The sequence below is a fragment of the Hyperoodon ampullatus genome (genome assembly GCF_949752795.1).
Source record: "Hyperoodon ampullatus genome assembly, chromosome: 7".
Lineage (NCBI taxonomy): Eukaryota > Metazoa > Chordata > Mammalia > Artiodactyla > Ziphiidae > Hyperoodon > Hyperoodon ampullatus.
The window spans coordinates 8864952-8888993 of NC_136920.1; the positions used below are offsets into that span (position 1 = coordinate 8864952).

The window sequence follows — 24042 nt, forward strand, 5'->3', positions numbered from 1 at the left end:
ATAATGCCCGGCATACAGTAGGTGCTTAGTATTTGTTGAATGATGCTGGGAAATGCCCTAACCAGACACAACCCCACCATATATATATGTTAAAACTGGAGCAAGAAGGTACAGACAAAAAACATCTCCAAGACAGTCTGTTTTGATAAAAGCATGGAACTAAGCAGCAGTGGCTCTTCCTTGTACTCCGCCCCCATCCTTGTTGTTAAATAATCTAAAGCTCACTTCTGGGTCCTTCTTCTATGCCTATCATTCTAAAGGAAACGAGGTACTAGTGGGGCCACTGAGGAATTCTTTGGATTTTGGCAAAACTGCACAAATAGATGGTGAATGGCATCAAAAGGTGTTGCTTACTGGCCTAGGAAAATAGCAGAATGCTGTTGGAGCCACAACTTAATTTTCCATATGGCATGAAGTGAAAACTGACCTCCTGTTCCCTCAAACCCTTCCTTATTCTAGACCTCTTCCTTGGAAAGTAAGTCAAACTAGATGTACTGATTGACTGGGTGGTTGGAATGGTAGTAGTAAGGGGGGGGGGGGTGACAATTGTTTCTCAAGCAGGGAAAAGTCCCACATCTCAAAACTCCTAGTAAGTTGATGGTTTTATAACAAAGGTGTACGAGAGAAAGTCTTTAATGGAATAAGCCTGCTTGCCTGGGTTGTTCTATATAAGCCTTCTTTTACCTTTGGCACCTATAAATCCTATCTACAATAAAGAAAATAACTGCAGTGATGTTCACCCAGAACTGAATGTCAAACTTTATACCCTCCCCTTCTCTTCCAGGGTTAAATAAAGAACCCAGACACAAGCCCAAGTAAGAACTCTCTCAAAGCACACATTCCCTAAGTTGAAAAACCATTTATTTCACCGGAAAGAAAAAAGTGATCCAACACTATGTGTCTATCTGCCATAAGCCTTTGGGTCAAAAAGACTCAGGAGCAGTGACACTCTCACAACACCCACTGGAAGCAGGAGGTGGGGATACAGCACAACCCCCACCAGTTTCTGCACACACTGAGGCCTGCTGGGAGAACAGAACATGATGGGAAGCTACAGAAGTATTGAAGGACAGGAAGAACAGGGAAATGGGCAGGAGAGAGGAAAGAAGAGGTGGTCTGAACTTAACAAGGTAAATTAAGGTCCACGGTTCCTGGGGGACTGAACGCACAGAGCTGAGAACGTCCCGGGAGATGGGGTACCACGAAGGGTGTATTCTCATGCACAACCGCAGCTCGGAATTTCAGCCCACACACATCCCACCTGAAAGAGAGCACAATACAGGGGCTTTACAGCAAAGCTCACAAGGGCTTTCCCACTTACACTTCAAAGAACATCTTTACAAAGTACGGTAACTTGACACTCCTTTTACGTTTACTTGTATCCATCCATAGTATCATAATAATCTCTAAAAGTGAAAAGAGCTTGAAGGCCAGACAGTAACTGGGAAGGGTCAAGCAATCCCAGACTGGCCTTTCTCTAAACTAAATAGCAAATTTTCTTTCACGAGGGTAGACAGACATTGCATTTCTCTTGATGTTAGCACATTAGCATTCCTCAGAGAAGGCAATGCCACATTTACAAACTGTCACTGGAGGGCAGGAAAAAGGGAAAGGTTCCAATTAGCTCTTAGCTCTCCGCAGTAAAAAGTATGTTTGAATCTTGGAGTTACAAGTTAAAAACCGTTTAAGGTCTAGGAAAAAGTGGCATTAACTGAACAAGCTTTAAGACCTGAGGGCATCCAACTCTGCCTAGGGAAGAAAATAAAAGAAGTACTGGAGGGCATGTGTAAGCTACACATCAGGTCACTCAAGTTTCTTCTCCAGCCTTATCAGTGATTTCCTATCCAATAACCCTGGGCAAGTCACATACCTTCTGCCCTAATGGAAAAGATGACAGTATCACCCACCCTGTTACTACAGGATTACAGATCAATGGTAATGTCTGGGACACAATGGGAGCTACTCAAGACAAAGGGTGTTGTGAAACACCCTTTAATACAACAGCAATCTCAAACACCTAGAGCCCAAAGCTGGCAAGCATCAGAAGAAAATACACTCAAGTAGAGCCAAATGGATCATGAGGCTCAAAATGTATAGGAAAAAGCCAGAGGACTCAAGGTAGAGCTGGTGGTTCAAGAGTGTTAAATGCTCATAGCTGGTGGGAAGATGAAGGGAGTGATGTGCTTAAGGCAGAGCTCCCAACCTTGGATTTCAATATTACTGAAGAGTAGAATTAACAGGGTGCGTACATATTTACGTTATTATATACCTTAAAGAAGTGGAGAGAATGTCAAATCTAATACTGTGGGGACAGTTTAAAAACAAAACTGAACAAAGTAAACGGGCTCTTACAGGACAGATTCAAAGATAAAGCAATGGGGTAGGCTAGGCATTCTATTCAGCTCAGGGAATGAATGTGAACTGAGCAGAGAAGTTGAATTTGAGTCTATGCCCCAGACTCCTTGCTGAAATCAACTTTTTAAGTTGAAAGATATCTTTTTCTACTCCTCTCTGCCCCAACTTACCATCAGACCTTTCACACAGCATGAGGCAGAACAGGAACCTTGCAGACCTTAGTAATGTCACACACCTAGGAATTTCAACGAAGGCTCTGAGAAACGGCACACCTGGGTCTGAATGTCTGGTTTCCAGGTTTGGTTCAATTACAGCACACAGGTGTGACCCAAGATTCATCACACCACTGTTTGCTTTTCCAGGCACAAATGGAATCAGATTGACTCCCAGGACTAGGAGCCCTGGAAAAACAGCCATGAGGGATAAGGATGTTTATATATTTCAGAAAGTAGTTAGGACTTCTCCCTATCCTCTGAACCATTAGCAACCTTACCCTAACCCTGCAAAAGCAAGCAAGCAGGGCAGCCTAACTGGAGCCTTTAGGCTGCAGGAGGGATGGCAAAACCAGAATAAGGGACACCCCACCGCTCTCACCTCAAGCTTTAAAAGGCGGAATACCGCGCCCGATCCGCATACTGCTCCCGCTCATACCGAGCCATGTCGTACAGGGAATTCCGCGCGGCCGCCGAAGCTTGGGACAACTCACTCTCATGCCCGTAACCGTAGCCCTCTCCAACAGTGGGGACTGGGCCGCGACGCAGGGGGCTCCGATCGCGCCCGTAATATGAAGTGGAAGCTGCAGTAACAGCAGCAGCGGCTGCTGCAGCAGCAGCAGCTGTAGCAGCAGCAGCTCCTGAAGTCGGCAACAGGTGTCTATCGTAGGGATCGAGAGAGGTGGAGGTGAGGTGACTGGCCATGGCTGTATTCTGGACTTGTGGCAGCTGGGACAGGGTCTGCTCTGCGTAATTATACGCAGAGGCAGCTGCAGCAGCCACTGCCTCATAGGACCGGGCAGCACGGCAGCGCTTGTAGTAGGCATCGAGCGCTCCGTACGCGTTGTTGTAATACAATGAATCCCCATAGCTCATGGCGTAAGGTGTACGCACTGCTCCATATTGCTCATTATATTGCTCGGTAAAGTCTGCCACTCGGCCCGAACGATCTACCGGACACTCTTTGGACCAGTGCCCCTCTTTCCCGCACCGATAGCAGCCGCTCTGGTCTCCCATCCCGGGCGCAGTCCTAAGCCGGCTGGTGGACAACTGCACGTGCATTCGTTTGCCTTGAAGAAACAGACGCAAGAAGGGTTGCTATCACTCTTAGTCATAGCCCCAGCCCCTACCCCAGACACTGGTCATAGCAATGGCTTTACCTAGACAACTCTAATGCAAGATTCGTTGCCATTTTAAAGATTTTTTTTTTAAAGGTCCAGTATAAATTCAGTATAATGACCTGATTTCAGGCAAAGATCAATTAAATGAAGAAATGTTTCAGCTCTAACACCAGTTTAACGCTTAGGAAAGAAAGTACTCTCGCTCAAAAATAGGCATTTCATCCTTTGCCAAGTAACTGTGGACAAGAACTACTCTGAACAGTGGCCCAATGTCAAAAGAAACCACAATAATAGTGCTCCACAACATTCTGACACCTCCAGTCTTCACTATTAAGACTCCTGAATTCAGTAAGCAGGAGAATGCAAAGGCCTGTCCCCCACACCACCCCAAAATCAAAGAGAATAGAGCAGGACTCTAAAGTTACCATTGATAGTAATCCAGACTTGATCCGTGGCTGAGTGCGGTAGGCAAGTTTCAAGGCTTTTGGGAAAAACACTCATGAATGGGGGAAAAGGAGTGAAATACGAGTTGAAGGACTGCCTTCCCCCTAAACTGGGTCCTTTAAATTGTTAGTTCTGACATTCATTCTAACAGGGATTCTTTACAATATTTAGTGACCCCTTATAACAGGGGGTCAAACAAAACAGGGCAGGCAGTTCACAAGATGCCTGAATTTTCAGAAAGAGTATTATGAAAAATGTGGAAGAAAAGAGGGGATGAAAAAAGTGGAGAATGACCAATAATGTTAGTGTATCAAACTGTTCATGTTAGCAAGATTAAAGTACTTTTCCTCCTTTAGAGATCTAAGATCCTAAGAACATGCACTTCACACTAGTTTTTGCTGAAAATTACAATTTGTATTCTGGAAATGAAGAAGTTTAAGTTTTAAACCTTTTCACAGAAGCAGTTTCCACCTAACATGATCTACCATTTTAATAGTAAGCAAAACTCCAGCAAAACCTTTCCAATACAAATGGCTATCATGCACCCAAGCATGCAGATGGCAAAGAAGTGAATGCTTATAACCAGGGGAGTTAACAGATAGGTCATCTACTCAACTAACATTATAGAAAATGGTAAATATACAATTTCACCTACAAAATTAAAGTTAGGTTCTAGAAGACTAGAAAAGGGAAAAGGGAAAGACCAAAATATCAAAAAAAAAAAGTCCCGGTTTAAACATTTTATCTGGTAAGTGTAGGTTGCCAGTGAAAAGCTAAGATGTGCAATTAAGTACTAAAGTGCTTATTTAAGTGCTAACCCGTGTCCCTCGCATTTGTCCAAGGAGCCACTTTGGCACCTAACAAAACCAGAGAAAATAAGGGCAACCAAGGAACCAACCATGTCCCTTCAAGACATAAAGGTCATTAATAAATGTCCTGACCTAAAGATTTGCCAGAAAAAATTCCAAAGTCAGAAAAAGCAACTAAGTCTTTAAAAATATCTAAAATGGATATTCTTTAAATGGGCAAACAATAAAAAGAATATCCCCAACACTGAGAAACTGAAAGGGAAAAAGACCACCATAATAAATACTGCTACTCTATATACACATAGAACTGTACTAGACAGTGCTAAGGAGAATGACTAATAGTAAGGAAAACAGCAAAAACAACTAAACATCAGAAAGCCTAGAGTTCAGATACCAAGAGTTATGCTCTAAGTATGATGTGTCCTGTATCAGTTCACAATATCCTTCCCTTACATGTGTTAACTGTTACAAGGAGACACCACCACCTCTTCTATGACTGGTTAAAGTGTAGAAGAGTATCCCAAAATTAGATATCATAAACCCTCCACCAGAGCAGCCTTTGCTCCCAATTAAGTTGTTGACACAAAATAATTCTCAACTTACCAATTAAAAATGGAAAACCAGACCTGAGAGACCTGTGACATTTTTCTTTAATCATGCACAGCAATACCCATGACACAGGGCACCATTAACTTGGGGGAAATGATGATCAGACTTTCAGGTCTAAGAAGGTCCAATTTAAGTAAACATCAAAGATAGCCGAAATGACTCTTAACAAGAGGAGTGCTCAGGAGAAGCAGCAGCCACTACCTTGTTCGGGCTGAAAAAAGTTGGAACATAGATTAAAAATGTTAACAAGGAGTTGTGGGAATACTCCATAACTTAGAAGCAGTTACACTGAAGGGGAAAAGGCTCTTTTCTGGTTTTGACACTGGGAACCCAAAGTGGGTGAACGAAGAGCAGAGTTAGCAACTCACCATGGTTACCACCCCCTTCACAACTGCCACCCTTGCCACAGGAGCTTGTATCTTAAACCAAGAAAATAAAATGTCTATCCACAGCATCACTCATGCTGCCTTCCAGGCACACTATTAATCTAGTCAAGGCTCCAAGGTTAACACCCATCTAAGTGCTCCATTCACCAAGGACCTTAGAGCTCACTCCTCAAACCAGTGAAACGGCTTTGCCATTATCGTCCCCCAAATCCCAATACCTTCTCCTCAGAAACTCCTGAAATTAGCCTTCAGTTCTAGAGTGCCCTTGTCCTCCAAACCGAACCTCTTGGTGCAAGCGTAACAGAAAAGCAGTAAGAGCTATACCAATTTAAAGACATTAGTTCTCTAAAGACTTGTTTAACGACAAATTATATTTACTGAGAAGCCATGAATTGGGATGAGGTGGGGGAGCTTCACAGATATTTTGCTCCTAAACGTGTGGCTTAAGCCAGCTTTTGCCAGGTCCTTCCACATACAAAATAACACAGGGGGTGCTGAGGCAATAAATTTGAGTGAAACACTGTTAGGTGCTCTACTACCCCCCCACCCCGCAAAAAAAGACAAAACAACTGAAGAAACCTTCAGAGGAAAGGATTTCTGCACTAATAGGCAAAAAAGCCTAGGGGTTCCAAACTAATGCCAAGTGGTTCTTCTCCCAGACTTGATTTGCCTGAGGTAAAGCCTCTAAATCCCATGCATTCTCCATTTAAGCCCATCACCCACACTTAATCCTCACCATCAGCCAACCAACAGCTGTATCTCTATCTCTATCCCAGACCCCTCCTATCCAGCCTATTTTCTACACAAAACCTTGTGTTCAGCCCTCTTCCCAAAGAGGGTGGTTCACCTTGAAACTCTGTGTTGTCAAGGCCCCTGATGGCCTCCACTGCATCCTCTGCCCGCTCCATGTGTACAAAGGCATAATCTTTCACGATGTCACATTCAATGACTGGACCATACTCCTCAAACTTGGCCCGAAGCTCCTTGTTGGTACAAGTAGGACTGATGTTGCCTACATGCAACTTTGTGGATGTTTTGCTCTTATTCTTGCTGGCTTCCACGTTGATGTTCACCCCGTGCAGCTTGTAGTGGTGCAGGTTGCGTATGGCATCCTCGGCCGCTGTCTTGTCCTCTATGTGCACAAAGCCGTAGTTCTTAATGATGTCACACTCCAGCACCTTCCCATACTGCTCGAAGAGTGAGCGGATCTCCTGCTCTGTGGCCTCCCGGGGCAGGTTTCCAATGAACAGCTTCACCATCTCGGACACAGCCTGGGCGAGAAAAAATGCAATTTCTAACAAAAGACCTCAGGCCCACGTCAGTTAAAAAAAAAAAAAAAAAAAAAAAAAAAAAAAACCAATACTGCCATCTCCTTTGGGTCTGGCAAGTATTTCCAGTTTTCCCCCCTCTCAGACGCCCCACACGCACACCCCCAGATAATAATCAAAGGGAAGTGAGAATAAGGAGGCCCGCTACAATTCCAGCTATAGGACCTACAAAAAGGAGAAAGCATCTGTGATACGGAGCCTTAGCAGACACAGACAAAGGGTTTGGTAAGAGCTGAATAGTTTGAAACGGGAACGCAAATGAAAGCGGGGCATAAATGCAGCCCTGGGGGTACTGGGCTTTCTACCTACTAAACAGACGGCAAATTCCCTGGAGGTCCGGTTAGGACTCCACGCTTTCACTGCTGAGGGCCCGGGTTCAATCCCTGGTCGGGGAACTAAGATCCCGCAAGCCACGCGGCGGCACAAAGAAGACAGTCAGAAAACAAAGGTCTAACTACTTGTCTGGCTGGACTGACTGAAATTATGAACTGGCTCTTCCTCTCGTAACCGAAGAATTAGCCATTTCCCGAAAAAAGGACCTTATAATAGTTACGTTTTAGGGTTTCCTTTGGGAGCAGTGAACCCGTGACTTAAGCTGGATAGCGAGGCGTTCAGAGAGTACAGGAAGTGCTGGAGCGGGGAACGCCTCTCTCGGGGTGCCGTCCTACGAGCTCCTGGAGAACTGGAGAAATGCATGGCCGGAGAAGGGGCCTTGAGCCTCATCGGCCGGCCAGACGAGTGTCTCGGGGCTTCAAAAATTCTCGAAACGGGGTTGTAATTCCTAAGTCTAACGGAAGCGCGGTTATCTCGGTAAAAGCCTCGAGGCAGTAAGCCCAGCAAAGTCGGATAGAGGGCAAGGTGGGGGGAAAAAAAGCAAGGTATTCTCGGGGGAGGTCGTGGGGGAAGGGCTGCTTGAGGCTTACCGCGCAACGCCGAGCACCGAGGTCGGCTCTCGGTGACGGGTGCGGAGGCCGGGACCACCCTAGGATACCTCTAAAGCCCAAGTCGTGAGATTTAACAGGGCAAAAAAAAGACAGTGAAGGGGCTCGGAGTCTCTCACCCGCACGAAAAGCAGCAGGGGCTCTTCCTCGCGGCGCGGACGCTTCTGACAAAACGCTAAAATGGCGGCGGCTGCAGCAGTGACTCTGGGTAGAGAGGGGGAGGTGAACCTACCACCGGATTGGCCGTTCAATAAAATAAGAGGCAGGCATTCCCGTAGATCCTCTTCCTGATTGGTTACCACGAACGCCAATTACCTGAGGCCTGGAAGAGGTGGAAACGTCAGTAACCCCAAAGAGTTTATACGAAAGCCAATGAGCACCTCTCTCGACAAACCGAGGTCACTGATTGGATGGAAGGTCGGCGTGAGGGAGGAACTACCAACGTGGGCATCGCTGGCGGGGTTCCGCCCGCCATTAGGCGGAGCGAGCTAGGGATCCGGTGTGGCGGTCTTCAGCTTCATGGCGCCAACTTTGTTAAGCTTCCACATTTCGCTACTCCACGTGCGCTCCACTTTGCCTTCTACCCCACACTTCTCCCTCTAATCTCCCACACGCCATCCCCCTCGAAGCCAGGGTGCTGCGGGCGGTAGCTTACGCAGACCCAGAAGCCAGGTAAGAAAAATAGCAAAGCTTCCCACCTGAAGAAACCAACCTCCTCCTTTGGCCAAGAATCCGCACTGGCGCCCTGGGAGTCCCGGAGCTACCCCCACATTGAAACTACTTTCATAGGTGGTGAAAGGAACTCTGAAAACGGTTAATGGGCTCAGCTTCAATTAGGGTATAAAGGCCCCGACGTCGGCTCGGTTGAGGGCTGCATTACTCAGGAGGCGCCGAAGAGACAAGTTCCTTCGAGGAACCAGCCTCCCGGGGTCCAAGATGAAGAAAAGGCTTCTGTGTGACCGTGGAGATTGCGCATACACCCCCACCCCGCCCTGAGAAAAAACTAGAGCAGCAAAGTTTTTTGTTTTATTTTATTGGGCGCCATCAGCCAGAGCTGTAGGTTTAAACTCCTAGAACCGACCTTAGAGGGAAGAGCCTAAGTCACAACCAGCTATAAGCAAAACACAACCAAAACAGCATTCTCCAGAGGGTCCAGCTTCCCTCATCACATTTTTTTATCATCCTTTGGCTTCTTCACATAATCCCATAATTCACTGAACAAGCAAGGACCCTTTTGCAAGGCAGCTTTTGAAGAGGGAGTTTAAAAAGGGGGATGGAAGAACTTAAAACATGATAAAAGCAGTGAGGAGGAGTGAAGATCATCATCAGGAGTGAAGATGACAAAAGCAGAACATACAACCGTTCAAAGCAGCCCCCCCAAACGGGGTGGGGATCATAAAGAGAAAGGTGAAGTCAAAGTTATGGAAATAGATTTAAAACCTGACGTGACTCAGCAATCAAACGGGGAATTGGTCAAGAATTTATTCTAGGGTGGGAAAAAGCAGGAATCTAAAAATGTCACATTTACAAATGTAGTGGTCACTAATCTTGGTCCATTTTCATTGTGGATCCTGATGCTGACACTGCGGCTCTGAATAAAGGCCAAAGGATCAGTGATGAAGAAAACCAAACTGCATGTTAGCTGCAAGTGTGCCCTCTGGAGGGGCCCTGCATCGGAAGGTGGTCACAACTCCATGTGCGCAGGATCGGAAACACATCTGGTATAGAAATCCTTTCAGCTCCTTTGTTTGTTCTTCCAAAATTTTTGTCCTAATAGCCTTGGAGATAAAACTTTCTTCCAAAATACCAAAGCATATGAGATCAGCGTACTCTATGAAGCTAGGAATCTCTCCAAGTCCAAAGGGGAAAAACTGGGAATAGAAATCTTCTCGGGATCACAGTTCAGGCCAGTTTGCAGACCACCACCCACACCCACCCCCTGATCTAATTATATTCTTGGTTTACCTTCGGAAAGCCCTCTAGGTCCAGTTACATTTGTTTCATTTTGCAAGCTCATCCAACTGAGTAAACCACATTAAATCATTCCCCTGCTTTTTAAATTAAAACCCATAGCAACTGGAAAAGTTTCAATTCACACTACCCAATCTGGTTGTTGCCAGAATCTCCCAATCTCTCTTAACAATTCTCCCACCCCCATCCCTAACACACCCCACCCCCAACTATGCTCCAGCACACTGGCCCCTTTGTCCCAAGCTCATTCAGACTGAAATGTTCTTTCTCCAGGTCCTTCACTGGCCACCCCATCTAAACACAGCCCCCCACTCCAACGCTACACCTTGGAACTCTATCCCATGACTCCATGTTGTTTTTCCAAATACTTACCACCACTTGAAATCCTATTTGTTCGTTCATTTTCTGACTCCCTCCCACCCCCTGCCCCCAGCAAATACTTGTTCTACAGGGGCAAGGACCTTTTCTTGTCTACTATTACCCTGTGTTAAAACTGCCCCTGGCACATGGTAAGCACTCAAATAATATTTGTTGACTAACTTAACAAATAGATGACACGAGTTAAATTCTTGATAACCAAGAGGAGAGAAATGACTTTGGATTTGCAGTATCAGCTTAAGAACATGGACACTTAGTACTAAAAACAAGCCCTTTTGCTCTTATCACCTAGTATACTTTCCAGTCTCCCTCAAACATAAAAAGCCCAAAAGCCAGGGGTAACTTATGCTACAGCTTCTGATCACCAGGATTACGTTTGACAAATGCTGCAAGATGAAGCTTTAGGTAGGGAGATTTGTAGCTCCAGTGTCTCCATACTGATGTTCATTTACCCAACTGTATTTTACCAAAATACTTAAAAATTAAAGGTTTTTAAATTAAGGATATCTGGTCCAAACCCTCTACCTTACCACACCAACTACAGAGAATCGGATGTTTTAAAGGCACCTTGTCTGGAACACTGAAAATGGCCACTTTGGTGATTCTTCTGATCAGGTTACCAAGCCTCTAAATTAAAAGATAAAGCAACTTGTCCAAAGTCATCTAGCCTTTCTGTCAGAGCCAAGCATAAATATGTTCTGGATCCACATCTTGAAGAGATGAAAGAGGCTGGAGCCTGGACTCTTGAAAGGGAAATGAGGAACAAATCCAAATTCAGGGGCAAACACTGTTGTCAGGGTAGACCACTCAAATGTGAATAAGCAATCTATTTGTTTCAAACCCTTTCACACTCTTAGGAATGTATACAACTTATATACCTAGTAACTCTGGCTCCTAATCCAGAAATGAGTTACTGGTATAATAAGGGCTCAAATTAAAAACCAGTCATCTCCAGGGATGTTCAGAGGGAGCCACTAGGCCAGTCAGCAAGCTTCCTAAGCCTCCAATGGCACTGCCAGCTACACACTCTAAGCCTCCCCTTAATGTCTGAGCAGGGCCCCTACTCCATACCTTTCTTCTCCATACCTAGGGGAATCTGGCCCCCAGGACACGACACTGTTGTCTGACACTGGAGGTGGCCCAAACTGGTATGGTCCAGTGGCCTACATCACACCTAGGTACCACTCATTACAGAAATCCCCCTTCTTCACTGTTACTCATACGTGTTGTACTTACACCTACACCCAAAGTCCTTTGCTCAGCTGTGTGCGCCCCTACGCAGTCCCAATCTCCCCAGAATGTTCTAACTCCTTATTTCTGACATGGCTAGCATTTAATGAGCAGTGATTATATATGAGGCTCTACATCTGCTACATGTTATTTGCTCCAACAGTCCTGGATGGTTCAAAATGGCTGGTTCAATTCCTTGATCCACTACTTTCTAGCCATGTGATCTTCAGAAGTTACTTAACCTACAGCCTCAATTTCCAAAATAGGTTTAAAAGTACCTAATACAGGCCTCCCTGGTGGTGCAGTGGTTGAGAGTCCGCCTGCCGATGCAAGGGACACGGGTTCGTGCCCCGGTCCAGGAAGATCCCACATGCCACGGAGCGGCTGGGCCGGTGAGCCATGGCAGCTGAGCCTGCGCGTCCGGAGCCTGTGCTCCACAACGGGAAAGGCCACAACAGTGAGAGGCCCACGTACCGCAAAAAAAAAAAAAAAAAAAAAAAAAAAAAGTACCTAATACGTTTGAGTTGCAATGAAGGTAAAATGAAATATATGAAAAGCACTTTTAACAATGCTTAGCATGTGTCCAATAGATGTTAACGATTTTCCCTATCTCACAGATGAAAAAACTTAGGTAGAATTCCTGACATGTCCAACATCACCCAGATAAGTGGCAGAACCGGGATTCAAACTCAGGAAGCCTGATTTTAGAGTCAGCACCCTCAGTAATTCTCTCTGTACCAAGTCAGTTTTCAAATCAAACAAATCCCATCTCCACAGTTTTCTCTAGTGGGGCTGCCCCATCCTCTCCTTCCTTACCTGTCACTTCCCTAGCATTGCTTATTAACTATAACTAGTTCATCGAGGTAGGCCCTGCCCCGACCATCGATTTCCCAAGATCAGCCCAAGGGCTCAGCTACCTGAACACTGTATTTCCAGTACTACAGACACGCAATATTTCTAATGATTTACAGCTAGACTTGAAATCTTTTATTAATAACTTTTTCTTCCTGGAAAACTAGATTCTACCCTTTATGATCTTTTTAAAGGTTCCTATAGAATTTAGATGAATAATAATTTTCCACCTATCATATCCATCTTATCTTCTTTATTACCCAAACTCCTATTACATTACATACTAGTCCATAAATCTAGGAAATTAATTTTCATTATGACCTTAGTCATCCCACATTATAGTCAGCTTACTTGGCTTGACAGGACAAAATGACTGCAGAAGCAACGGTCTGCGCACAGACTTTGGCAGAGCTTAACTGATGGGCATGACTAGAAAGGCAGCCTACCCATGGAGGCTGACCACTCAGTGATAGTCCCGTTACCTCCAGTACAAGGGATGGGGCCCCAGGCCTACCCCAGACAGAATCTGAAACAAGGTCCAAACCGCAGAAGAGAAGAGGCTGAAGAGGGGAGAAGTCTTTACATAGTCTTGTTCCAGGAATAAACCATCTAAAGCTTCTCCAATGAAGGTCAAGTTATAGAGGTGATAGATCAGAAGAGCAAAGATCTAAAGGACACTGGGAGCGCATATTCCCACCCGCCTCTCCCAAAACACACATTAAATGTCTATCCTCCCATTCACTCAACCCAACCGTCTCCAAGTTATAGGACCCTGGAAATCAGAAATCCACAAAAAGCAAAGTATGAAGAGTGGGCTATAGAATTAACACAGGTGGCATAATTTACAGAGGGAGGGAATTTTAAACGATCTGCAAGAAAGAGGAAAATGACAAATGATTTAGCTTTAGCTCCTTCTAGCTTAAATGAGAAGCCTGGCAGCAGAGGCAACAAGGGCATCAGGACCTAAAGATAATAAGCAGAGTGATCATCTAGGCCAGGTCACTCTGAAGAACTTGGGCTGCAATAAAGAAATACCAGCACTGGCCCCGAGAGCACATTAGGCTATTTTTCATAGGAACCATGGGATTGGGACAGTGGCAGAACCCTCACTGGAGAGAAAGATGACAGAAAGCCACTGACAAAGAAAGAAGTAATTACAAATACACAGGCCACAATCACAGCACTACAATTAAACAACCCTTGATTTTCCAGGGAAATAACCAGAGCTAAGCCTGTTAGCTTGGCCCTGAGATTACCCCACCCTCACTGCAGAAAAGTAACAAAAAACCTATCAAATTTGCCCTCCTCCCAGTCCTGCAAACAAATGAAAAGGAGCAGCAAAGCACCTGAAGGCAAAGTAGTGAGCAGAAAGAAAAGCAAGGAAGGGCGCTATGGCCTCAGTACCCCTGAGATTACCCCCAGTTTGCATCCACAAATAGGAGCTCACAGTTAAACAAAGACCATATGCTTTTGCCCACTGTGCAGAGGGAAGAGAACACCTGGGGCAAACTACTCTGTCACAGGGAAGTTCACAAGAAACCAGTGAAGGAAGCAGAAGAGAACCCACCTGAACTCCATTTGACTGACCCCCCCCCCCAAAAATCACCTTTTGCCCCAACAGACTCCCAAATTTATAAAGCCCCCTTTCCCAAAGGAATGTCAGTTTCCTGTCACCACCCTACCCAACCAGTCTTTCATTCACCCATCATAAAGCCCAAGCCTCTATCTTGTCCATGGCTGGAATTGTCTTATTTTGTGCCCAGGTCCTCTGAACCCCTAGTCCCAGAATGAAAGTATAAACAATCAATTCCTCAGCCTATCCCAGCATCCCTATTTGGTCATGCTTGCACCTCTCCCCCTTCCTGGAGTCTATCATAACACCTGCAAATATAAACCCAACAAGAAAACATCTGGAAACCCTAACAAATGGAGATAGGCAATTTGAGTCTCAAGTGACTATGACGACAGGGTTTGGCAGGACGCAGGAAGGACACTCCGTGCTGATGTTCGACATGCGAAATACCAGGTCTATAGCCAGAATCCCCCGTACCGGCTTCCAACTGTCCCAACCACAGGGCATTACCAGACAGTGACATGACCCCCCACCCCAACTACTGGCTCCTTCCCAGGTGCCAGCCCCAGTACTCACTGGAGCCCACTGCCTGAAGGACCTACTAGCCTCATAAGCACCAAAGCCACCCATTCCCCACTTCTCACTTGAGAAGCCAAACCCCAGAACCACCCTGCTGGAGCCCAGGATTTTCCTGAACTGGAAACAAGTCAAGGAAAATAGTCAAGCACAGGCAAGGAAAATGGGCAGTAAATTTACTGCATTTTGGTGTGATTAACTCAAGCTGAAGCAACTTGGGCCAGACTCTCCAGTCCTAAAGATGGCAGACTAGCAGAACGACGATGGGTTAAATCCCTCTGGCAGCAGGGAAATCATTCTAATTCCTACATTCAAACCCCTTTCCTCATCTGCCCTGGGTTCTCTGGCCACCCTCCCTTTAGTTGTCATGTCTTCCTGGATGTCAAACTGGCTTCTCTGAAACTGAGTGCAATCAAGACAATGACAACCAGGTTTCCAAACTGCAAATCGCCCCAAGTTTTATTTGTAGTCCATACAAAAGGGAAAAAAAATTAAGGTTTTCTAACACCACCTACTTGGGGAGATGGGGAAGTGGACTGTGCTGCACAGCATCAGCTAGAACATCAGGGGTCAGTAGGGATCTGGACATATACCAACCAACTGTCCCAACAGGAACTCAGTCTCAACACAGTCTATAGAGGGACAAAGTCAGGGCCCCCTGGACAACTGGCACAGCTTGGCGCATAGGAAATGGTTAAGCTAACCCCCTTCCTGGCCTCCCTCACATCTAAAAAGAAAAAGGCGCCGCCGACCTCAGCTGCAGGTTGCTTTCCCATCCAGACGACCTTAAATATCGCGCACAAAAATAAAAGGGAGCCAGGAAAAAAATAAAAACATAAAAGAAATTCCCATCCTGGGGAGATGGGAGGCAGGGGAGAGGGGAACCGCAGACCTAGAGCCAGTAGCAAGATTTGCTGCTGAGGCGAAGGAATAAAGTAGGTTACTGCCGAACACTCAAAAGGATCGTCTCCTGGGGAAGGCCCACATGGTAGAGGGGATGAAAAACCGCAAACAGGAGAGGTATGGGCCAGTGGTTACAACCTGGGTCTGCACCCTACCCCACCTCTCCTCTCCTTCCCTCCCTGTGGAGCCCTGTCCCAGGATGGCCCTACATGCGACGCTGGTAGCCAGAGTGCATCTGAGCTGCCCGCAGGTAATCATTATAGGAGCCCGAATAGCGTGCGTAATCGGAATGGGCATCGGGCAGGCGACGGTAATCCAGCGAGGACTTTGTCGGCGAGCGGCGGAACGAAAGCTGCGACTCTGATAAACGGCGGTAATCAGAGAGCTCGGCTAAACGCCGGTCGGAACCATACCTAGTCGAGAGAAGAAGACAGTTGGTGAATGAGACAATTGAGGGGAGGGCTCCAGGTGGGCACAGGGGAGATGCCAATGGGGATAGGGAGGGTGTAATCAGATTGGTCTCCAACAAACAAGATTTTGTCAGAAGGCTCAACATCCTATCCAGGGCAAGAAATCAACCCTGGTCCAACTCAGTGGGAAACCAAGCCCACCACTGAAGACCTCCCTTCTGAACTGGCCAAGGTGGATTCTGGTCTGCATTCCCAAACCACAGACAAACTATCCCCACCCTTGGGCCCTGCAGAGAAAGACCTTGGTTGTTTACCAACAGAACGGCGGACGAAAGCAAGGTCCCCAACTTCCCAAAGAGTGGACGCACCACATACACCCTGCCTTCAGCCAGTGACTGCCAAAGGGACTACTCTTTCAAACCCACCCCCACCAAAGGCCAGGACAACCACGTAACAGGCTTAAGGATCCTTCAGACAGTGGGAAAGACTATGGGCCACAATCTTGCAGGCAGTAGCTCCAATAGCACTTGGGCTAGCCTTGACAGGTGACACTTTTCCCAGCCTGACTAGCTGATACCACCCCAGTCTGAGCACTATGCTCCACCTGAACCCTGGTGACCAGGCAAGTTCACAGACATCACCCCCCTCGGCTTCTGGACATCCCACAGGAGTAGAGAAGACCAAGGGAGGGGCCGATGGCTCCAGTTTCCCTCCCATGCCAACCTCAGCCCCTTGCCCTGAGCCCCAGCTGGGGGCAGAGGCGGGGGGGCATACAGTACCTTTTCGACATGGCGACAGCCTTTTTGTACGGATCGTCGTAGCTGGCCCGGGGTGGGGAGAGGCGCGTACGCTCATAGGGCGGCGGGGTGCTGTTGGCGTTGGCAACGGCCCCCTGGGACATGGACAGGTAGGCTGCAGACGGCTGACCTGCCCCATCGTAGGCATTGCCCGGCTGGCCACGGTAGGAGGCAGCAGCCTGAGGATGCTGCTGTGCAGCATAGGAAGCAGCCAATGAGGCTGATGATTGAGTGCGGTAAGGAGCTGCCAGGGTGGCAGAAGGTTGGGCCCCATAGGCGGCTGCAGCACCATAGGAGCCAGTGGCCGCAGCAGCTGACTGAGCCCCATACGAGCCTGACAGGCCCATTGATGCTTGAGCCCCATAACTATTCAGCTGGGTCTGAACAACTGGCTGGGCCCCATAGGAGCCAGCCATTGGGGTAGTGGCTTGTGCAGCATACGCAGCTGGCTGGCTAGCATAAGCAGCAGCTGTAGCTGGTTGTGCCACATAGGCAGCAGGTTGGGAAGAATAGGAAGCAGCCTGTTGTGCAGCGTATGGGGCAGACTGGGCATTATAAGAGGCCGAAGGCTGGGCACTGTAAGAAGCTGCCTGGGCCCCATAAGCTAGTGAAGAGGCTGCAGACTGGGCCCCATAGGAGGCTGCCTGGGCCCCATAGGAGCCTAGGGAGGAAGCTGCTCCCTGGGTGTTGTAGGAGGAGGCAGCCGCACGAACCCCATAGGAAGAGGCAGCCTGCGCCCCATAAGAGGATGGCTGGTTACCATAGGAGGCAAGGGAGGAGCCCTGAGCCCCATAGGAGTTGAGCGAAGAAGCCGCAGCTGGCTGACCCCCATAGGAGGAGAGGGCCGAGGCCGAGGGCTGGGCTCCACCATACGGACCAAGCGAGGAAGCTGCAGCAGACTGGGAGCTAGGGCTAGCCAGCTGGCCCCTGTATGGGGCCCCAAGGGAAACAGAGGGCTGAGCGCGGTAAGAGGCTGCCTGGGCTGTCATGGGCTGAGTCCGATAACCGACACCCAAAGAGGCAGAAGGCTGGGCCCTGTAGGCAGCGCCCAGTGACACTGAGGGCTGGGCCCGGTAGGTGGCTGGCTGGGCCGTCAGAGGAGCCACATACGAGGCTCGGGGAGGTGAACGGCGCAGGGGGCTGCGGTCGCGACCAAAGAAGGGTGGTGTGGGCTGACGGGCTTGCCCATCAAAGCCACCAGTGCTGTTGCCAAAAGCCTGCTGGTAGTCGAAGGTGGCAGAGAAGCCACCAGTTCCGGGGAATGCTGTATCCCCAGCCCCTGGTTTCTTGGTCTTGTCCCCAGACTGGATAGCCAGGCCAGGCCCCTTCTTCTGACCCTTGGTTGAGAGTTCCACGTTGATGCGCTTGCCCTTCACTTCTTTGCCGTTGAGCTGCGCGATGGCGGCTTTGGCATCTGCTTCCTTCTCCATGTGAACAAACGCGTAGTCTGATAAAGCAGCAGACAGAGGGTTAGCAATTAGGGGGGCGGGGCATGCTACCTGATGGGTCCCAAACTGGACACACCAACAGCACCCAGCTGTTGCCAGCTACCTCCAGGCCTCCAAACCCTCCTCTCCAGGAGTAGGTCATAAAATGTGGCTCCCATATAACAAAGCTTCTGACTGTCCCAAGCAGGCAGCTTTGTCTATGGCTTTCTTCCCATTCTCCCCGTTCCCCCTGCCACCTCACCCAACTTCCTGGTGAGAGAAGAAAGAGCAAAGATGAACAGCAACACAGGATAAAAATCTTCACATCTCCTGTAAGTATAAACGAGCAGACAAAAAGCAGAAAGCATTCCTGGATCACTCAATTATTCAGTATTGTCTATCCCAAGATTACCAAACACTACTGTTCACCTTTGAGGCTTAACTCTCAAACACTGGAAATGACCACTTACGTCTTGGAATGACCCATGTCTCAGCCCAGGGTCCAATTAAGGCAGGAGAGCTACACTGCAATGCACAGTCCATGAAATTCCTCCAGTATGATCTCCCCTTTTCCCACAGTACTTCCCAGTTTTCAAAGCACTTCCATGCACAGGACCTCATTTGGGCCTCACAACAATCCCAGGAGGCAGGCAGAGCAAAGGATCATTATCCCCATTTTACAGGTGGGCAAACACACTCAGAGAATTTATATAGCTTGCCACAAAACCATGTGTCAGACCCAGGAACAGAATCCCAGCTCTCCATGCCTCTTCACTACACCAGTCTACCCCTGAGAAGTCAATGTGTAAGGCAGGATTGTGTATTAAGACTAGACATTTAAGCTTAGAAGGGGAGAAGCTGGACCTCACGTAAGCCAATAAGATGTGGGAATGGAAACTGAGCCTCCTGGCTGAGTTCAGGCCCAAGGCACACACACGCCCCCCACCCCCAGGCTACATTACATCAGAGGTTACTCATCAAGAGACAGAAGTATTCCTTACCCCTTGGGCTTCTGTTCACAGAAAAGATTTGGTTTCTCAGCTTCACAGCAAGAAGCTGCAATTACCGCAGCTAGCAGGCTCTGCTAAGCAGGTTACCCCTCAGGTCCTCATTCAGTCCTAAATGAGCTGTGGTAGGAAAGCCTCTAAGACAGGATGTTGATCTCAAAGTCCTACTCATCTACCGTATAGAACAAGAAAACTTTAGGAAAGGAAGTAATAGGAAGAAATTCTTGTTCACATCCAAACTCACAAACCACAGTGGTGCAAGCAGAATCTGAAGAACAATGAAAAAGGTCATGCTGGTGCTAAGTTAAGGCCATGCACTTAACCCCATCTGGACCTGTGGCTACTTTTAAAGTCCAAGCACCAGGACCCCATCTCTCTTACATCACTTTAGGAAATGAACTACCTAGATGAAATTACTAAGGTTCCATTCTTGATAAAAAATCCTTTTAAATGGCCTCTAAACAAGTGTCCTAAATTTCTAGAAACTTTCATACTGGGATGCCCTCTCTAGCTGTTCCTATAAAGCAAGCCATTCTCCTGGACGTAAGGCAATGCCACCAACTTGACTCTCATACAAATAAGAATAAAAATAATCAACAGGTAGAAGTCAGAAGTGTGGTATAGCAAAAGGAATCCTGGGGCTAGGCGCTAAAATGCCTCAGCTGAAGATCCAGTTCACTGACTTGCTGTAAGTTCTTACGGAACTTACAATTTATTTCTCCATCTGACAATCTGTCTTACCCACCTCAGAGTTAGAAGATTCAAATGAGATGATAAAAATGCCTTGTAAAGTATGAATAGCTATATAATGATAAAAATCATGATAATTATTCAAGCCTAGGAATAACCACAGGCTTAGTTCCCTACAGATATGATCTTTCATCTCTAATAAAACACAAGAGATACAATGTCGTCTGTAAATGCAAATTTGGAACTAGCCAGAGACGATAAAGGAACAAAATGAACTATCACAACTCTGTCTTCACACCCTTATGGCCAGAACCTGATTCTTCCCAATTGCGAAAGGTAAAAAGCGTTCCTTTCGGCCTAGCCACAGGGCACCAGAACTGTCCTCTCATCTCTCACCTCCAGTTTGGGTACAGTGAGCTAAAAATCAATGCTGGTGGTCCCAGATCTCTTTTAAAGCAAAGGCTGAGCTGACCCTACTACCAGGAGAATGCAATGGCAAGCAGAAAGCAAGAGTGTAGGCAGATTAAAGGGAATTTAAAAAAAACCTTTCAGGCACTATGAGGGAATATTAAGGAACCATACTATATTCCTGGTTAACCTATCCACAAATTCCTAGGACTGGAATAAGCTAGGAAAAAACACCCAACAAAAACTTTCAATGGGTTTACAAGAGCAATAGGACGTCACATTACCTACTCCCTACTCCCTACTCAGCTGGGTTTTATTAAGAGACCAACTTGTGAAACTTGAAAATTGAGATTTCATGTGTACAATTCAATTGACCCACAGATAAGCTATATAGCTGATAAAAAGAAAGCCATCAGATACAATTATATCCAATTTATATCAGAGAGTTTCTAAGCCTGATACTGGCGGGAAGTGCGAATAGATTGTCCAGCTGACTCTATCACATGAGGGCTAACTAACCCTTATCACAGTCAGCAGCTAAACCCACATCTAGCCCTTCCAAAGATGCCCAGGAACCTAACTACTCCTAGGACAATAAAGAAAAACCAAAGATCTAGAAAACTCCAGGGACCCACCCGCCTGGAGAGGTAGTTCAAGGAAACGGTGACCCCTGAAGGAAATCCATCGCATTTAAAGGGACTAGCAGGCAATGATTTACAGAGCTATCCTAATGGTCCGGTGACATCACAATTCCTCCAGTACCAAAGTTAAGAGAATCCAGAAAAATGAATTTTCCTATTCTCAGAAGAGTAAAAAATTCTAATTTGAAACTACAGAGATGTATGTAGGAGGAAAGAATGGCCACCCACAACAAAGGAGAGGAAACAGTTTCCTATTCTGCCTTTCAGACTTCTCATGACATCTAAATGGTTCCTAAAGCTGTCAGCAACTCTCAGACTTCATCCTTGAACACCCAACAGAATGTACCTGTGGAGAGTGGTTACAATCTGCTGCTGCTATAGAAATTTTTACTCTACAAATCATATCTAAGCTCCTGGAACCAAGCAACTACTTTATTCCCCCTGTGAAATAAAATGGAACTGGCTGTCCTGTGCAATGCCAAGCTTCTGTGCTTTTCAAAGACCTGACAACCAACACAAGATGACTCAATCAAGTGCCCATTCCCAGACCAAGAAATAAGCTATTTATAGAGCCAGAGCCAAGTCTCTTCTACTACATTCCCAACTTAAAAACTTCATTTTCCTTCACTCCAAACAGAAAGGCATCAGTGGAGAATATGATCCTCAAATCTTTACCACAGTCCTTTACCTCAAAATATTATCAGGCACTCTCTTACGTATCAGCATAACTACAAACAACAACTAACCACCACTCCCTAAGGAAATCAGTGCATCTCTGCCAATCAAATGTTCGCAAAGGGACAAAATGCCCAAAACTTTCACTCTAACTCTCACAAAGAAACAGTCAGGGGCTCTAAAAACCACATGCAGTTACACACTTCACTCCACCCCCCCACTGTCACTTGGTGTCAGTCCCAAGCGAATTCAGGCAAATTTTTAGCTTTCTCTACCAACCCAAAGGAGGCTTCTTGACCAATGAGTTCCATAGAGACTGTCCCCTCAGATGCAAGTTTCTAGACTCCCAATCTAGTAGCCACCTTGTCTGAGAACCACACAAATAAATGTAATAGGTCAATCAAACACAGAACTCTCATAATGAGTCATATACATTTCCTGGCCAGGGGCCCAATCTGATGCCCTTCCCACTCTTTCACTCTAAATAAAAGCAAAAATTCATGCACCATACAGCCTGCCTCATCAGAGCACCCAGAAGGAAAGCCTGATTCCAGATAGTCATCATTTGCATAGCCTGAGTTGAGGAAAACAAAATGCAGTTATTAATGCAGAAGAAGGAATTACTCCTAGTGGTGGAGACTGCAACCCTCACACTTCCCCCAGTTACGGAAAGGATAAGGAATGACCCAAAAGATGTATCTTGGTGGAAATGAATAAGCACCTGCTCCCAAATTTATTTACTATCCTCAAAACTTCTCACACAGGGTATGAGCAGCTATGAATCCAACACCGGGAGCAAGGGATCAGATACTCACTCCCAGGTTGCATCCCTGAAGACAGCAAGGCAAAGTTAACTCTCATCTGTTCCCAAGTGGAACAGAAATTGGCCACGTACACAAGGGCTATACCTCCAAATCTTGCCAACAAAAAAGAAAGAGCTTAGAGATAAGAACCCAGACTATGAAAAAAGTCAACTAAGTCCCAAAAAGGAGATCAGGCCTAAATTATGGTGATATATTCTTCTCGAAGAAAAACTAGGGATCTACCCTGACAATTAGACTACTCAAGCAAAGATGACTATTAAGTCCCCACGTCCCCCTCAGAGTGTGCCCCCTTGCAAAATCACCAAGTTTCTAAAAGGATACCGCCCTAGGGCACCGGCTTGACCAGTTAGCTGCTCAGAAGAGGCCGTTTCATAAAACAAGCCTTCGTCCACATGCGAAAAGTCGGGGTTTCCAGTTTATAGATGTAAAATCGATCCCAAAGGGAAAAAAAAAGTTTGAGGGAGTTGGAAAGCACAGAATTGCCACGCCTTACCCACCTAACAATACTGAAAGGCCAAAGTGGTTAGGAAGGGGCCCCTCCTGTACCCACGAGTAACTATACCCATCAGTAGACCCACGCCACATAATACTAAAAAATCCCAGCCCAAGAAACTTCCAAGGGCCCCGTTACCTTCCGCTCGGGAGCATTCATCGAGAGGGAACACGACGGTGGCCTTGGGGGGGGTGGGGTTCAGCCCCCACCTTTTCCCTTTTCCCTTGCTCTGACAGACTTCTGAAGAGGAAGTGGGGAAGTGGCGAAATCTTCCCCGCTCCATGATCCGGCTTGTGCCCGTCACTTCCCAATTTCCGCTCGGTGCCAGGCCCAGGAGCCCAGTGGAAGGCGCGCCCCCGATACCCTCCCAAGTCTCTCAGGCGCGTCCCCGGCCCCGCAGCTCGGCTCACAGTGGCCGCCGCACCCACCCAGAGCCGCTTCCTCCCATTTGGTTAATGGTGCCTGGACCGCACGGGAGGAGGGTGGCTCTACCCAACGCGCCCCCAACACCTCCGGCCTCACTCCCGCGGACTTCTCCCAGCCCCCACCGCCAACCGCGCAGTGACCGACCCCCGGGAAAGGGGCGTGGCTAACAAGCAGAGTGCCCCGAGCGCGCCCGCGCCCGCGCGCCCGCCTCCACATTACCTTTCACCACGTCACACTCGATGACGCGTCCGCGGCGCTCGAAGAGGCTGCGCAATTCCTGGCTCGTGCACGCAGCCGATACATTGCCCACGAATATCTTCCAAGTGTTAAGAGGCCGTGGGCGCGACATCTCCACCACGAGCGCGCGCCCCGGCCGCAGCTCGTGGCCATGCAGGGCCTCGATGGCGCGCAGCGCGCCCGCGTTCTCGCGCATGTGCACGAAGGCGAACTGTTTCATGACGGCGCAGCTCATGACCGTGCCGTAGGGCGCAAAGAGAGCTGCCAGCTCCTCCGGCGTCGTATCCGCCCCATCGACATTTCCCACGAATATCTTCAT

At 47.4% G+C, this 24042-nt stretch overlaps 1 protein-coding gene across 3 annotated transcripts; it reads right to left on the reverse strand.

The window, feature by feature from the left end:
• Positions 1 to 844: 844 nt before the first annotated feature.
• LOC307056399 (RNA-binding protein 14) lies at positions 845 to 24042 on the reverse strand (the record flags this gene model as incomplete). 3 transcript variants are annotated; one of them, XM_079709176.1, is made up of 3 exons in its annotated part: positions 845 to 1261; positions 6784 to 7207; positions 8325 to 8422. In XM_079709176.1, the coding sequence occupies 2 exons, from the start codon at positions 7193 to 7195 to the stop codon at positions 1242 to 1244; spliced, it is 432 nt and encodes a 143-aa protein (XP_079565302.1). The 3 variants fall into 3 exon arrangements, with proteins under 3 accessions (XP_079565302.1, XP_079565303.1, XP_079565301.1); XM_079709175.1 differs by lacking the exons at positions 845 to 1261; positions 6784 to 7207; positions 8325 to 8422 and adding exons at positions 15894 to 16101; positions 16878 to 18342; positions 23706 to 24042; XM_079709177.1 differs by lacking the exons at positions 6784 to 7207; positions 8325 to 8422 and adding an exon at positions 23706 to 24042.